This window comes from Babylonia areolata, chromosome 23 (genome assembly GCF_041734735.1).
Source record: "Babylonia areolata isolate BAREFJ2019XMU chromosome 23, ASM4173473v1, whole genome shotgun sequence".
Lineage (NCBI taxonomy): Eukaryota > Metazoa > Mollusca > Gastropoda > Neogastropoda > Buccinidae > Babylonia > Babylonia areolata.
Window position 1 is genome coordinate 10218604 of NC_134898.1, and position 16415 is coordinate 10235018.

Here is a 16415-nt window from a genome sequence, read left to right on the forward strand (position 1 = left end):
TGTGTGATATGGGTGTTATTGTGTCAGTCAGTGTAGATTAAATTCATTCAAAGTGCTGATGTGACTGCTGCTGAAGGTGAGTGTGTGTGTGTGTGTGTGTGTGTGTGTGTGTGACACACTGACAGCCTGAAAGAGAAGAGAAAACAGAAAAGATGCAAAAACAGTGAAATATCAGGAGCACTAGTTTAACAGTGGGATACATTTATCTGTCTGAAGAACAAAAAGGTACCAGCACAGTTTTGATAAGTATAACATTTATTTACAAAAAGGAAATACCAACATATTTCTTACAAAATAATGAATACCAGTTCATAATGATATAAGGCAAGTTAACTTAAGAAGGAAAAAACCTTGTGTACAAACATACATAAATGCTTTACAGTTATCTTAAAAACAAACTGCCTACATTTTTTCTCTCTTGAACAACAGACTGTCATTCAAATCAGAAATTTAAGGCAAGTTAATCTTGGAAATTCAAGCATGCAAAATACTAACTCGTACACATTGCTTTTGATTAGTTGAGATCAGATGTATGTTGACCAGAAACAATTTTACAGCCATACAGTTTTTAAATGTTGGTATACTAACTGTTGAGCCATGAAACTGAAAGCTGTAATAATAAATAGATAAAACTGAAAATTTTGCACATGATGCACACACGCATGTATCACAGGCATTTTGTGAATAATAATTATGCAACAGCATTCGTTTTACATGAGTAGTATATAAAAAGGTACAACTGAGTCAATTATAAAAAAAATATAATCAACGAATAAAGATTCTGTGTTACAAATACATCGACTGAACAACCAATCAAATAAAATAACACAAAAACTTAAGAAGAAAAAAGAGGGTCAGACAGCTCTTGTTGGTCTTGGGTGTAAACGCAATGCATCCAAACCAGAGAACATGAAGAAGGGAGTACTTTCTTTCATTTTATGTCAATCACTCTTGATGATTTTATAAAGCACTGTGCAGTAATAAGCTAATTCTGTTGTGTTTGAAAATATGTTCAATTCAAGGAAGTGATTTCCTTTAATTGGAGAGAGGGGGCGCCTTCTTGGCTTCATCACACTTCACTTACTACAAGGGAGAGCACTACACCAATCTTTTTTTCTGTTTTTTCTTTTTTTTATGTCTAGATGTGCATACATGTTTTATCTATCAGTTCAAAGTGTCTTTTGTTCAAAGGTTTGCCAGGGACAACTCTCTTTAGTTATATGTTGTCATGGATTCTTTAATGTGCACCAAGTGCATGATGCACGAAGGACTTAGTTTATTAACTAATCAGAAAGAATAGCACCCAGATAAGGGAGGAAAAAAAAATCCCAGTACATGCTGGAATGGAACCCCAGGATCCTTGTTTTTGCAGGAATGAGCTCGACCACTAGGAGCTTGGGCAGGTTTTCAGGTGATATTTGTCTCCGTCTCATGAATGAGAGTTTACCATCCCAGGCTTGAAAAGCTCTCAAGAGTTTTCATTAGTTGGCAGACATCACAGATACAGATGAGATAGCAACCATTTGTTCAGTTAGTCAGTGAAACCAAAATGTACCTCCCTTTGGGTAGACAAAGTAGGAAACATGACAGAACTTGATAAAAAATATTTAGATCCTACTTTTGGAAAAATTTACATCCTACTTTCAGAAATATTCAGAATGTACATGTTTAGTTTTTTGTAAGTTTAAAATAAGTTGTTGTTTTTTTTTGTTTTTTTTACCTGCTTCATGTTTATTTGAAATTGAAACTAAAAAGAAAAATTTTTTAAATGTGAATAGACCAGAAGATATATCCTTTTACTTTAGCTTTTCACTTTTACTCCCAGGCTCAAGCTTGCAGAAAACTCAGGGCTTGGTTGTTTGCTTGAGAAATGTAGCCACATTTCACAGAATAGAAGTCTAATCAGATCTGATTATTGCACTTTAGTAAGCTTATATAATTACAAAAAAGCCAGAAAATATAATTGAAGAGAGAGAGAGAAACATGATTTATGCTTGCATCAAACATCTGAAATACGGAACACATACCTCGGTGTAGAGGCAGGCCACCTTCACTTAGATTACCATCATGATTATCCTTTCAAGGGAGAGAAAAAACAACATTATCATTATTCAGATACAGATGTTACATTGCACAAGAACATATCTGAACATTTTAACACTGTTGAAAATACAAATGAACCACAAAGAATTTAAAATAAAACAATGATTTGAACTTCACAGTCATGTTGAAAAACAACAAAAAAGCAACACAACATGATATATGCTGGGGTATATTATGCTTAGGATTGGCACTTACTTGCACCACTTATTCTGCGTCAGTATCATCAGTACGGTGAGATCACATTTTGATAACAATGCTCAGGTACTCCACCATTAACTAAAAAAAATATGGATACATACATCACATGTCAAGGTCACTGACTGAACGATATTTCTTTAACCTGTGAGTGCTGCTGATGTTTGTTCATGGAGATACAACAGAGCTTACATGTAAGGATGTTAGCCACCACACTGGACATCTTGATCTTGGGATCACATTGATTCTGATTGTCAAAATAAATCATAGCATTGGTAAGTACACAAAAAGTAGTAACTGCACTTCAAATTCAGGCCACACTGACCCCATTTCACAGAGGGTCAGCAGTCAATGGGTTAAAGGGAAGGTGTGTTCAAATTTGATAAATGCTAAGAGAGCGGAGCACACTGGAGCTGAACGTAGTCTTAAGAGCATGAAAAGTTTATCTGTGCAGTGTTTTCCCAATATCAATGTGCCATTCTCTTTTTAAGCCAGTCTGGAACGTAGTCTAGGTCACTGTGTAGCAGGAAGAGGAGAAAAGGTAAACACAAGATCCTGAAAGAATTTGGAGTACATGATAGCAGCAAAATTATTTAAACAAAGGTTCAAGTGAGTCAAGACAATAAAGCATGAAGTACGAGTACGACAGAAATAAGGACTGACTTATCTACACTTTTGCGTAAAATGAATGCACTGCTATGCTAGAATGACTGTCCAGACTATGATTTTATAAGAGATTTTATAATCACTCAACACTTCCTTTCAAATGTACTCTATGCTAAAAAAAAAAAAAAAGATTTAATATGTCCCCATGTGCTTAGTCCTCGGACACACACGTGCGTAAGGTGTTGATGGGACTCCTCTGTGATCCTACACCTGAGTGGGTAGCTCGAGGACCACGCTGAAAAGTGACAGTCAACAATGCCAGCCAGTCAAAGCATTCGTTCTTTTAGGGGAAGGGTCATATGGGACATATCTGACTTGATACCTTAACCCAGCTTGCACTTCATTGTGTATGCCAGTCAGTGTTCTTTTTTTTTTTTTGTTTTTTGTTTGGTTTTGTTTGGTTTTTGTTTTTGTTTTGCAAACGGTCACTTTTGTGGACATAATCTTTATATTTTACTGTTGATACTTTTATAACATCTTTTTCGTTCTGAGACCAAACTCTAAGCGCTTTACAAACATGGAATCAATCAGTTGTACAACAGGCTGTCTACCTGAAGGTACATCCAACTGACAGCTGTCTTTAGGCGCTCATCATTTGTTTACTGTGTGTTTCAGTCACACACACACACACGCGCATGTATATCAAAGTGGATTTTTTTTTTTAAAATTCCAGGGACAACTCTAGTTGCCGCGGGTTCTTTTACATGCGTGACACACATTCTGCACATTACTGACTAGACTTCGGTTTATCATCCCATCCGAATGACTAGTGTCTACTCAGGCTAGTGGAGGGAGGAAAGTCTGGCAAGTCTGAAGTATGAGATATATTATGTCAGTCACAGTGTTCTTTGACGTAAACGGTCACCATAATGCGCATCGTTGTTATCTTAATGTTAATCTATTTCACTGCGTGCTTGTCACATCGTTCTTTCTTTCTTTCATTCAGGCCAACCGTCACATAACGGGCATAATCTGACCAGTCTAATAGCTTAAGCCAGCTTCTATCTGTTCCACTTCGTCCTCCTCCTGGTAATCCTCGTCCTCCCACTCCACGTTGTTGGAGCGGATGACAGCGCGCAGCATGGACTCGATGCGCTGTGAGGTCTCTCGCAGATCGTTCATGTTCCGCCGGAGATTTTTCACGTCCTCGCTCATTTTCTCGTTCTTCTCGTGCAGCTTTTCCATGTCATCCTGGAACATTTTTATCTTATTTTATTTTACGCACGTCAGTGTGCATGCAAACACACGCTGACACCCACAACGCACAGATATGCACACACGCATGCACATGCGCATGCACACACACACACACACACACACACACACACACACACACACACACACCACCACCACCACCACCACCACCACCACCACCACACATATTCAAGATCACAGCCAAACGTGTAGGTCACCATATCGGAAACTGGACGTTCATCATAATTATTATACTTCTTCTTCTTCTGCGTTTCTGGGCTGTATATCCCACGTTCACTCGTAAAATACGCGAGTGGGCTTTTACGTGTATGACCGTTTTTTAACCCGACATGTAGGCAGCCATACTCCGCTTTCGGGGGTGTGCATGCTGGGTATGTTCATGTTTCCATAACCCACCGAACGCTGACATGGATTACAGGATCTTTGACATGCGTATTTGATCTTCTGCTTGCGTATACACACGAAGAGGGTTCAGACACTAGCAGGTCTGCACATATATTGACCTGGGAGATCGTAAAAATCTCCACCCTTTACCCACCAGGCACCGTCACCGTGATTCGAACCCGAGACCCCCAGATTGAAAGTCCAACGCTTCAACCATTCGGCTATTGCGCCAGTCATATTCATTATACAAGCTGATTTAGGACCATGTGAACCATGACTTCTTTCTACTTCCCAATTGTGTGGCATCATGACGATGTACACACACACACACACACACACACACACACACACACACACACACGCACGCACACGCGCGCGCGCGCGCGTATTCATAACTGCACAGAGGCTCACCAGGGCGCTCACCCCACTCTTTAGACACATGCATACTCATTCAGAATTACCCCCCACCTCAACCCCATCCCGCTGCCCCCCTAGCCCCACCCCACGGCACCCCGACACACACACACACACACACACACACACACACACACACACACACACACGTATTCATAGCAGCACAAAGAGGCTCACTCCACACTCTCCAGACAAAAGCAAACTCACTCAGAGTAAACTCCCCCTCCCCTCAACCCCTCTTTCCCCCCCACAGACACACACACACACACACGCACCTCACCCCACACCGCCCCCAACACACAAATAAAAAATATTTTAAAAAAAATAAATAAATAAAAAACCTCCCCACACAGCCGACCTTTTCAGTGTGGAGATGTTCCTTCAGTGACCTGGCCGTCATGCCGGACTGCGTGTTGAAGAATCGCTGGAAGGGGTTGCTGATCTTGTTGGGCTTCATCGTCTTCCACTTGGCGTAGGCCTTGCGTCGGATGAAGTCCGGGATCACGCGCTCCACGTCCAAGGCCAGCTTGACCTGGCAGGAAAGGACCGTCAGTGGTTATTCACTGCAGCCAATCAATTAATCAATCAGCCAATCAATCAACCAGTCAATTTTCCGACTGGCATACAAATCAAATGTGTCTACGTCTATAATGATTTACAGTGCTAACTGGCTGGCATACACATCAAATGTGTCCACATCAATAACGATTCGCAGCACTAACTGGCATACACATCAAAATGTACAGTTCACATCTATAGTGATTTACACTACAAACTGGCATACACATCAGACGTATCCACATCCAGAACGATTTACAATACTAACTGGCATAAACATTAAATGTGTCCACATCTATGATGATTAACTGGTATACAAATGAAATGTGTCCACATCTATGATGATTAACTGGTATACAAATGAAATGTGTCAACATCTATAATGATATACAGTACTAACTGGCCGCATACAAATCAATCGCGCCCACGACTGTGAATACGGACTGACGTAAACATCCCGTGTGTCTAATGTCAATAAGTATTTACAATACTGCGGTGCGCACAAATCAAGCGTGCCCACCTCCGTCCATAATGACTGATAGTAATAAGGCGCAAACAAAATATACGTGTCCACAACAATAATGAGTTACCGTACTAACCTACGTTCAAACAAAATGTGCTCACTTATACAATGATTTGCAATAATTATCAGCTTGCATGCATATCAAATGTGACTAGCCTGTAATAATGTACAGCGATTATTCACTTGCATAAAAATAAAACGTGCCCACGTGTATGATTAGTTTCAGTTTCAGTTTCAGTAGCTCAAGGAGGCGTCACTGCGTTCGGACAAATCCATATACGCTACACCACATCTGCCAAGCAGATGCCTGACCAGCAGCGTAACCCAACGCGCTTAGTCAGGCCTTGAGAAAAAAAAAGAGAAAAAAAAAGGTGTATGATTAATGATTTGAAATGACTATTAACACGCATACACATCAAACATGCCCACGTCTGTAATGGTCTATGTTAATTATTAACTCGCATACAGTTCAAACATACCCACGTCTTTTATGGTTTATGATACTCATCAACTCGCACAAATCAAACGTACCCCCGTCTCTCATCGTGATGATGTACAGTACTAACTGGCACACAGGTCAAACTATTAATGTGCCCATACTAATTATGCTTTTTACAGAACTAGCTTTTATGCAAATCAAACGTGCCCACATTATTAGGGTTGATTCATATGCAATAATTGACAGCTTGAATGTAGATCAAGTGTGCCCATGTCTATACTGATCTGCAGTGCTTACACTACTAACTCTCCCTCTCTCTCTCTCTCTCTCTCCTCATACACACAAAGTTAATTGAGATATGGGGAGGTGTTTGTTATTAAGTAGGAAAGCAGAATGGTTCTGAAAAGATGTGTTTTTAGTGAAGAGCAAAAGGCAGAGAGTCAGATGAACGGATAAGATGTGGACAGTTTGTTCCAGGTATGAAGAGCAGCAATGACGAAAAAGCGTTCACAATGGGTTTTTGTATTGACACGAGGAACGTTCAGAAGGTAACAGTCAGAAGAAGAGCGGAAAGTTCTCGAGGGAGTGTAAGCACTGACGAGGGAAAAAAAAGAAAAAAAGAAAAGAAAAAAAGATAGGTTGGTCCAGTGGAGTGGAAAGCAGAAAAGCAGAGACGCTACTTTGTATTTGATTCTCGCCTCTATGGGGAACCAGCACAGAGTAACAGGGCGAGGAGAAATGTGATCAGTACGTGGGACTCTGAGAGTCGGACGGGCAGCATTGTCTGAAGTTTTTGAATTCGCTGAAGAAGATTATGAGGACAACCTGTGAGAAGAGAATCACAGCATTCGATTCGTGAAAGCACAAAAGCGGCTATAAGAGTTTTTGCAGTTTCAATAGAAAGGTACTTACAAACAGAGTTGACCTGTCAAAGTTTACAATTAACCGTGCATATCAAATTGAGCACCTCAGCGTGCATACTGTGATTTGAGTCAAGAATGACTCAAAGGTTCCTTGCTGATCAAGGGAAAGAATAATAATGAATCGTTTTTATTTTGCGCATAATATTGCATAATGCAACTCAGTAAGTCTACACTATAGCGCACAATTCTTGCACCAAAGCCACACATCAAAAACAGTCATCCACACACACACAGACACAGACACACACACACACACACACACACACACACACAAAGAGAGAGAGAGAGAGAGAGAGAGAGAGAGAGAGAGAGAGAGAGAGAGAGAGAGAGAGAGAGAGAGAGAGAGAGAGTATAGCATAACTGTGGGAATGACTGACACAGTAAATATCTTCAGATTGATCTCTTGCAATAAATCATTTCATTAGTTAGAAGATGGAGTGTTGCGGAGAAAAGATGGCGGAAAGTTCCCAGATTTGGGGGCTTACTCAGGCCTAATGCCTAAGTTACACTAGGTGCACCTTACCTGCATTGCCATGCGTTTGAGAGCAGCCTGCTCTTGTACAGCTTTGATGTCATCAACGGCCAGACCGACCTGCACATAGTTACCAACAGCTTGGTGTTTGTTTGTTTTGTTGTTGTTGTTTTTTTCGTTTACAAAGCGATTATTCCGAGACAGGAGAATGTTTTGCTCAACACACGCCTTACACTAAACACTTGATACACATATGCAAGTATAAACAAAGACACAGACATCGACAGACAGACAGACGACACACACACACACACACACACACACACACACACACACACACACACACACACACACACACACACACTGACACACGCAAAAAGAGAGTGAGAGACACATACACACACACTAACACACACACTAACACACGCAAAGAGAGAGAGATAGCGAGAGAGAGTGGGAAAGAGGGAGGGAGGGAGGGAGAGAGAGAGAGAGAGAGAGAGAGAGAGAGAGAGAGAGAGAGAGAGAGAGAGAGAGAGAGAGAGAGAGAGAACGAAGAAACGAACGAACGAAAATGTTTTAATGAACTTTGGCCATAGACCACAATTCAAAACCAGGGTACTGGGGGTGGGTATGGGAAGGGGTATTATAACACTTGAATAGATGGCACAATATCAGAGAGAGGGAGGGAGAGAGAGACAGACAGACAGACAGAGACAGAGACAGACACAGAGACAGAGACGAGAGGAGGAGCTGACCAGCAAGTTCATGAGGAGGATGGCCATGACAATGAGGAAGACGACGAAGACCAGGTAGCCAACAGTGTCGTATTTGATCTGGTTGGTGGGTTCGTTGAAGATGGAATCGAAGTCGAACTCCCCGATCATCATCACCGAGGTCTTGATCAAAGCTTTGGGAACGGTTTCGAAGGCCACCTGCAACAGTTGCGTGCGTGGGTTGAATAAATTCATGCACGCGTACACGCACGCGCGCACGAACGTATATTCATTCATACACACAGACACAGACAGACACAGACAGATACGGACACACAGACAAACAGACAGACAGACAGACACACGCACACGAACACACGCACACGAACACACACACACACACACACACACACACACACACACACACACACACACACACACACACACACACACACACACCATATAATTATTGTTTCGCCTTCAAATGCAGTGTCAAACGTCAGACCAGTATTTCGCTCGCCACACTAATTCTCTTCGAGTTACCCAATAGCGAAAATCATGTCCACCGTTCCTCACTGATGTACACACCACATATACCCCCACTCAAGCACCACACCATTACCCAACCACCACCCACACATGAAGAATCAAGAATCGAAAAGAAAAAAACAAACGTTTGTATAGGCCCTGTTAGGGCAAGAGAGACATTAGCAACAAAATAATGCATTGGTTAAGTTGTAGAAAAAAAAAACCCCATTAAAACCAACGGAGCAAACTCATTTGGTGATTCAACAAACAAACATAATAATAATAATAATAATGATAATAATAATAATAAATCAACAGTCACTATCGGTGATAACACAAGGATAAGAACACGTCATATAACAATCTCTCCACCACAGATACACACATTGACACATGCCCTACCAACGAAACCTGGTGGTGTGTGTCCATCGAGATCGATGATGACCATCGTTGTCATCCAGCTGGGGGATGGGGGGAGGGTGGTGTGTGGGGTGGGGGGGGGAGGATGCTCATGAATCTATCTGTGAATGCGCAGATGGCTGAATAGTCCAATCTGCGCACGAAATGTTCGCTGACAGTTGGGGCAGACAAAGACAGGTATATCATTGTCAGGGAGCTTGTTTGCCCGTGACTTTCTGGCCTGCCTCTTCTGAACAGCTGCAGCAGTCCTGTTGGCCTCGCACAACTTGGCGCCTTTGTGCACAGCAGCGCGCCATTTGTCACGGTCCACTGCAGATTTCTCCCAGGAGTCAAGGTTGATATCAAACGCTTTCAGAGAGACCTACCTTGTCCTGTAAGACAGTGTAGAATGCCAGAGCGAAGGCGATGATGAAGAGGAAGAAGACGACGAAGAAATGGGCGAAGGTGGAGAGGACGTCGGTAAACATGACCACGTAGATGCCCAGCTGCGGGAACTTCTGGATGAACAGCACCAGGTTGATCCACGTCAGGAACACCGACACGGCGCCCGCAGACCACTGCCACGTCTGTCAGGGAGAGAGAAAACAGTACTGTCAACACACAAAAACTGCCTCTTCTCTCTCTCTCTCTCTCTCTCTCTCTAGTCTGTTGTGTGTTGTTGTTTTTTTTAAAATTGAAAACAAACTGAAACTATCAATCTCTAAACAACATAACGAACAAGATCTTGAGACACAGATGGAGAGGGAGAGAGAGAGAGAGAGATGGCGGGGGTGGGGGTGGGGGTGGGGGGTGCGGAGGAGGGGGCTGAGGAGGGGGGAGGGATGGAGGGAGAAAGAGAAAGTGAGAGAAAGATTTTTTAAATATATCTTTTTTTTTTAAAATCTTTTAAGCCGAATGTCTGAGCTTTAAGTCTGTTCTTTCTCTGTTCTTGTCCAAAGCCTTCACCCATAGAAACAAGTCTATCTTTAGTTAATGACGCATGATTACACACCAATCTGCCCATCTATCTTTTGTCTTTTTCTTCTTCTCTCTGTCCCGCTCTCTCTGTGCCTCACTATATCTGACCTTTCTCTCTTTTCTATCCTTTGGTTGCTGTTCATATATTGACACTGTTCTTTATAATGGATATTAACTGACATAACCTGTATGTAGCCTGTACTGACATATCCTGTGTGTGTAGCCTATACTGACATGTCCTGTGTGTAGCCTATACTGACATCCTGTGTGTGTAGCCTATACTGACATATCCTGTGTGTAGCCTATACTGACATATCCTGTGTGTAGCCTATAATGGCATCCTGTGTGTAGCCTAAAATGACATCCTGTGTGTCGCCTATACTGATATATCCTGTGTGTAGCCTATACTGACATCCTGGGTGTGTACCCTATCCTGGGTATAACCTACACTGACATATCCTGTGTGTAGCCTATACTGACATCCTGTGTGTAGTTTATACTGACATATCATGTGTGTAGCCTATGACATCCTGTGTATAGCCTATACTGACATCCTGTGTGTGTAGCCTATAATGACATCCTGTGTGTAACCTATACTGACATATCCTGTGTATAGCCTATACTGACATCCTGTGTATAGTCTATACTGACATCCTGTGTGTGTAGCCTCTACTGACATATCCTGTGTGTAGCCTATCCTGACATGGCGGGGTAAATAAACAAAATGTCTGTACATGTCTTTGCGAGTATATGTGTGCGTGACTGAAACCTGACTGAACGACACAGGAAACGAATGATGAGTGCTCTGTGGAAGCTGTCAGTCGCCTCTACCCAGTCATGCAGCCTGGTGTGCAAATGACTCCCTGTTTGTAAAACGCTTATAGTGGTCTCCGACCGAGGATTGGCACTATATAAGTATCCATATCATCATCATCATCGTCATAATTATACTGACATATCTGTAGCCAGTTTCCCGCTGGCAGTCATTGAAGCTGATGACGAGGAGGAGGGCAGTGACGTAGGTGGTCCACTCTATCAGGTTGATCCAGCCCAGGTAGCCCAGCTTGGCCTGGTAGATTTGTAGCAGCTGTAACAGTAGTGATTGAACGAAATAAATCTGTAGTAGCTGTAACAGCAGCGATGAAACGAAATAGATTTGTAGTAGCTGTAACAGCAGTGATGAAACGAAACAGATTTGTAGCTGTTGTAACAGCAGTGATGAAACGAAATAGATTTGTAGCTGCTGTAACAGTCGTGATGGAACGAAATAGATTTGTAGCAGCTGTAACAGCAGTGATGACACGAAATAGATTTGTAGCTGCTGTAACAGCAGTGATGAAACGAAATAGATTTGTAGCTGCTATATTTCTTTAATGTTCTTCAGAATTGTGTTAATGGTTTCTGATTATTATTATCATTACTGAACTGTTACTGTTAAATGTTATTGTCTGTTAGGTATGCATTTTTGGGGTAGATTTCTACCTTTTCTATTTTCCCCTTCCCTCCCCCAGTGTGTGTGTGTGTGTGTGTGTGTGTGTGTGCGCGACACGACACGTCTAATATCACTCAAAGTGAAAAGACGTTAAATTTAAAGAACGAACACACACACAAAGACAATCGAAACACCGGTTCACTACAAAGACTCACTTTATGTGTGTGTGCGTGAGTGTGTATGTGTGTGTGTGTGTGTGTGTGAAAGAAAGACGTGAGCCAAAGAACCCGGCAAGAAAATGACAACAACGGACCCTTAATTAAATGAATTAATGCACGCGCCGAGCACAGCTTCACAAGCGTAACGTCATCACAGCATCAGTGGCAAACGCAGACCCAGACCTCAGCCGTCAGAAACCACCATCACACCGACAGCAACACAAGAACACCCTGTCTTTCATTCTTGCGGCGTGAGTGATTTTGTTTACAGGGTCTATATTGAGCAGAGAAGTGATGGGTGGAGTTGCCGGTTCTTCACCAGCACGCTAGGGCCGAGAGTTCACACATCTCATTCAGCATGAACACGCACCCTTTGTCAAAGTTAACGGCCGTATGCACTGATTGTTATTGATTTTTATGTGCGCATTATGTGCGCAATATGTGGCATGCAAGTCTATATAGCTCGGGGTTTTTGTTTTTGTTTTTATTTTATACTTCCCCCCACCCCCCTCTCTGTGTATCCTATGCGAAAATTAAAGACGGTTTGCTTAAACAAACAAACAAAAAAACAAACAAAAAACAAACAAACAAACAAATAAACAAACAAACAAACAAAACACACACACACACACACACACACACACACACACACACACACATATATATATATATATATATATATATATATATATATATATATATATATATACGCGCGCGCGCGCAGAGGCACGCACGCATGAACAAACAAATATATGCACACACATACACATACATTTCATCCACCACCACACTTTCCCCCACCCACTCTCTCTCTCTCTCTCTCACACACACACACACACACACACACACACACACACACACACACACACATACCCTTCACCCAGCCACCCACCCTCACCACCCCCACCACCCCACAAAGTAATTAAACGTACCTCTTTGAGGAGGTTGATGACAGCCAAAGAGATGATGACGTAGGTAGCGATGGTGGTGAACAGGTTCTGGCTGTAGTCTTTGGACAGACTGTCACACTCATTGTCCTCGATCTTCCTCCGATCAGCCTCATCGCTACAGCAAGCATAGTGAATCAGTGTTCAACGACACACACACACACACACACACACACACACACACACACACACACACACACACAACAACAACAACAACAACAACAATTACCACCACACACATCAGCGAACAATCAGTCAAACTTCTAATGGACAATCAGCAATCCATGTTAATTGAGTTACAACTAGTACTATGCACTGGAAAGGAAGCGAACGTACTCAAAAAAAAAAGGACTGTACCATCTTTGGTGAATTCTGCAAAAACTGAAAGGCCTGATTTCCCTCTTGTCTTATTCACACACACACACACACACACACACACACACACACACACACACACACACACACACATGTATATACATCTCTCTCTCTGTGACTCTCTCTCCATATATATATATATATATATATATATATATATATATATATATATATGACAGAGAGATGTGTGTGTGAGTGCGTGCGTGCGTGCGTGCGCGCGTGTGTGTGTGTGTGTGTACATCTCTCTCTCTCTCTCTGTTGTAACGGGTCATATGGCCTATACAATAAACTTCTTGCGTTCTTGCGTTCTCTGTGCCCTTTCCGAGACCGTTAAGGGCTGTTCTGTGCGATCGGTATTGATAGTCTTAACTTAATGATGATAAAAATGATAATGAGAAGAAGAAGAAGAAGAAGAATATCATTATCATCATCATCATACATTTGGGCCAACAGCAAAGTGAGAGCTGCATAATCAACGGTTTCTCCAATGCAGTGGACAATGACTCTCAAACTAGGTGGCAAAGTTGCACTGGTTCTTGTCTTAGTGCTGCAGCCTTGGGGCTAGTAGGTCTTTACGAACCATCCCAACGCCAACTGTCCTAAAACCCTCTTGGCAGAGAGAGTGGGGATTTACCTTGGGCAAGACACTCTCCGCTATAGTCAAATTCTAGCCAAAATAGTCGGGACAGCAGGTGCCTCCTCTGCTGTTCTGATGGTCATAGTCGGACACGACTGACTATCATATACATATATATTCATATCTTCTTCTTCTTCTTAGCAGTAGTAGCAGCAGTAGTAGTAGTACTGTTATTTGTCGTGACTTACAAGGTGTGCGGGGGGTCCACATGGACGATGTAGCCGGTGATGAAAGTGACGAACACACAGTAGACGGTCAGGGACAGGTAGTAGAAGAAACGACCAAAGGTGGTCCACTTGTGGTTCAGCAGTGACGTCACCAGCGGGTGGGCCAATAAAATCTCACGCTCTGACGTCACCTTTATAACACATAATTGTATATATACACACGCATACAATTAAAAAAAAATTTTTTTGGCTTAAGTTGTTTTTCTCAGCAAATATATACCTACATGTAATGATCCACACATTATGGGAATATATTTTTTAAGTCAATGATATAATAAAAATGGCAATACAAATAGAATGGAAAAAGGCGCACATATAATCTTTGTTAATAGAAGACATTCAATGCAAACGCAGTCAGTGATGACATAATTCTCTAAACAACATCTCTCTGTCTGTCTGTCTGTCTGTCTGTCTCTCTTTCTTGTGTGCACGCGTGTGAGCGCGTTTGGAACTCTAGTTATATTTTCCTTATTATTGTCTTCTCTGAAAGTAAAAGACAGAGAGACACAGACAGGGACAGACAGAGACAGAGTCAGAGAGACAGAGAGGTAGACAGAGACAGACATATATACAGACTGATAGGGAGACAAAATTATCATCATCATGATCATCATCATGATCATGATCATCATCATCATCACTATCATCAACACTATCATCACCATCATCATCACCATCATCAGCACCATCATCGCCACCATCATCACCATCATCAACACCATCATCACCATCATCGCCACCATCATCACCATCATCAACACCGTCATCACCATCATCACCATCACCACCATCATCATCATCATCACCACCATCACCACAATCATCACCACCACCATCATCACCATTATCATCATATCCATCATCACCACTATCATCACCATCAACACCATCATCACCATCATCATCACCATGGTTCACCATCATCAACATCATCATCACCAACATCAACACCATCATCATCACCATCATCATCACCATCAACACCATCACCACCATCATCATCACCAACATCAACACCATCAGCACCATCATCATCACCATCATCACCATCATCATCACCATCATCAACATTGTTAAACGGGGCACGTGCAGCACGGACCATGATGAACAAAGGGTGATTCTTCTTCTGCAGGTTGCTGTCCGACGTGTATGGTTTGGCTCCCGGCAACAGATGGTGATCCTCATCAAAAGCGCTACCTGCAATCACATCGTCACAATCATCAACATAAGTGCTACCTGCAATCACATCGTCACAATCATCATCATCAACGAAAGTGCTACCTGCAATCACATCGTCACAATCATTCAACAAAAGTGCTACCTGCAATCACATCGTCACAATCATTCAACAAAAGTGCTACCTGCAATCACGTCACAATCATCATCAACAAAAGTGCTACCTGCAATCACATCGTCACAATCATCATCAACAAAAGTGCTACCTGCAATCACACCGTCACAATCATCATCATCAACAAAAGTGCTACATGCAATCACATCGTCACAATCATCAACAAAAGTGCTACCTGCAATCACATCGTCACAATCATCATCAACAAAAGTGCTACCTGCAATCACATCATCACAATCATCATCATCATCATCAATAAAAGTGCTACCTGCAATCACATCGTCACAATCATCATCGGCGATCTGAACTGTCCCATTTTCTCGGGAGACAAACATTTTCAAATCTTTTTTTGTTTGCTGCTGCTGCTGTTGTTATTGTTGTGGTCGTTGTTAGCCCAGCCAACTGCAAATGAGCCATTTCAGAACCGAATACATATCAGTTTTTGAAATCATTCGAAGAAAACCCCAAATAATGTTAAAAGTTCAGTCAAAACAACTTTGAAATTTCAGTTCACCCACGTCTCTTTCAGTCCTGGTAAAAAAAAATAATCAAGTTCAAAATACTGATTTCGGTCATGAACTGAAAAAGACTAGCTGATGAATCATCCTGGGGGAGACAGACAGCAACAGCAGCAAAAACAACAGCAAAAGCCAATACATTTCAAACCCACATACGGACAGGGATTTTTTTTTTATCCTCCACACACCCCCTCCCCCTC

General features: G+C 42.0%; 1 protein-coding gene across 1 annotated transcript in view; it reads right to left on the minus strand.

The window, feature by feature from the left end:
- Nucleotides 1-3760: 3760 nt before the first annotated feature.
- Nucleotides 3761-16415, minus strand: part of LOC143297869 (transient receptor potential cation channel subfamily A member 1 homolog) — a 59492-nt gene continuing 46837 nt past the window's right edge. The window contains exons 17-25 of the mRNA XM_076610397.1: nucleotides 15446-15543; nucleotides 14308-14477; nucleotides 13093-13225; nucleotides 11466-11597; nucleotides 9919-10119; nucleotides 8648-8824; nucleotides 7944-8012; nucleotides 5336-5509; nucleotides 3761-4155 (exon numbers count right to left, since the gene is read on the minus strand). Of these exons, the coding sequence (XP_076466512.1) occupies nucleotides 3946-4155; nucleotides 5336-5509; nucleotides 7944-8012; nucleotides 8648-8824; nucleotides 9919-10119; nucleotides 11466-11597; nucleotides 13093-13225; nucleotides 14308-14477; nucleotides 15446-15543 (1364 nt within the window). The 3' untranslated portion in view covers nucleotides 3761-3945. The remainder of the gene's footprint in view (nucleotides 4156-5335; nucleotides 5510-7943; nucleotides 8013-8647; nucleotides 8825-9918; nucleotides 10120-11465; nucleotides 11598-13092; nucleotides 13226-14307; nucleotides 14478-15445; nucleotides 15544-16415) is intronic.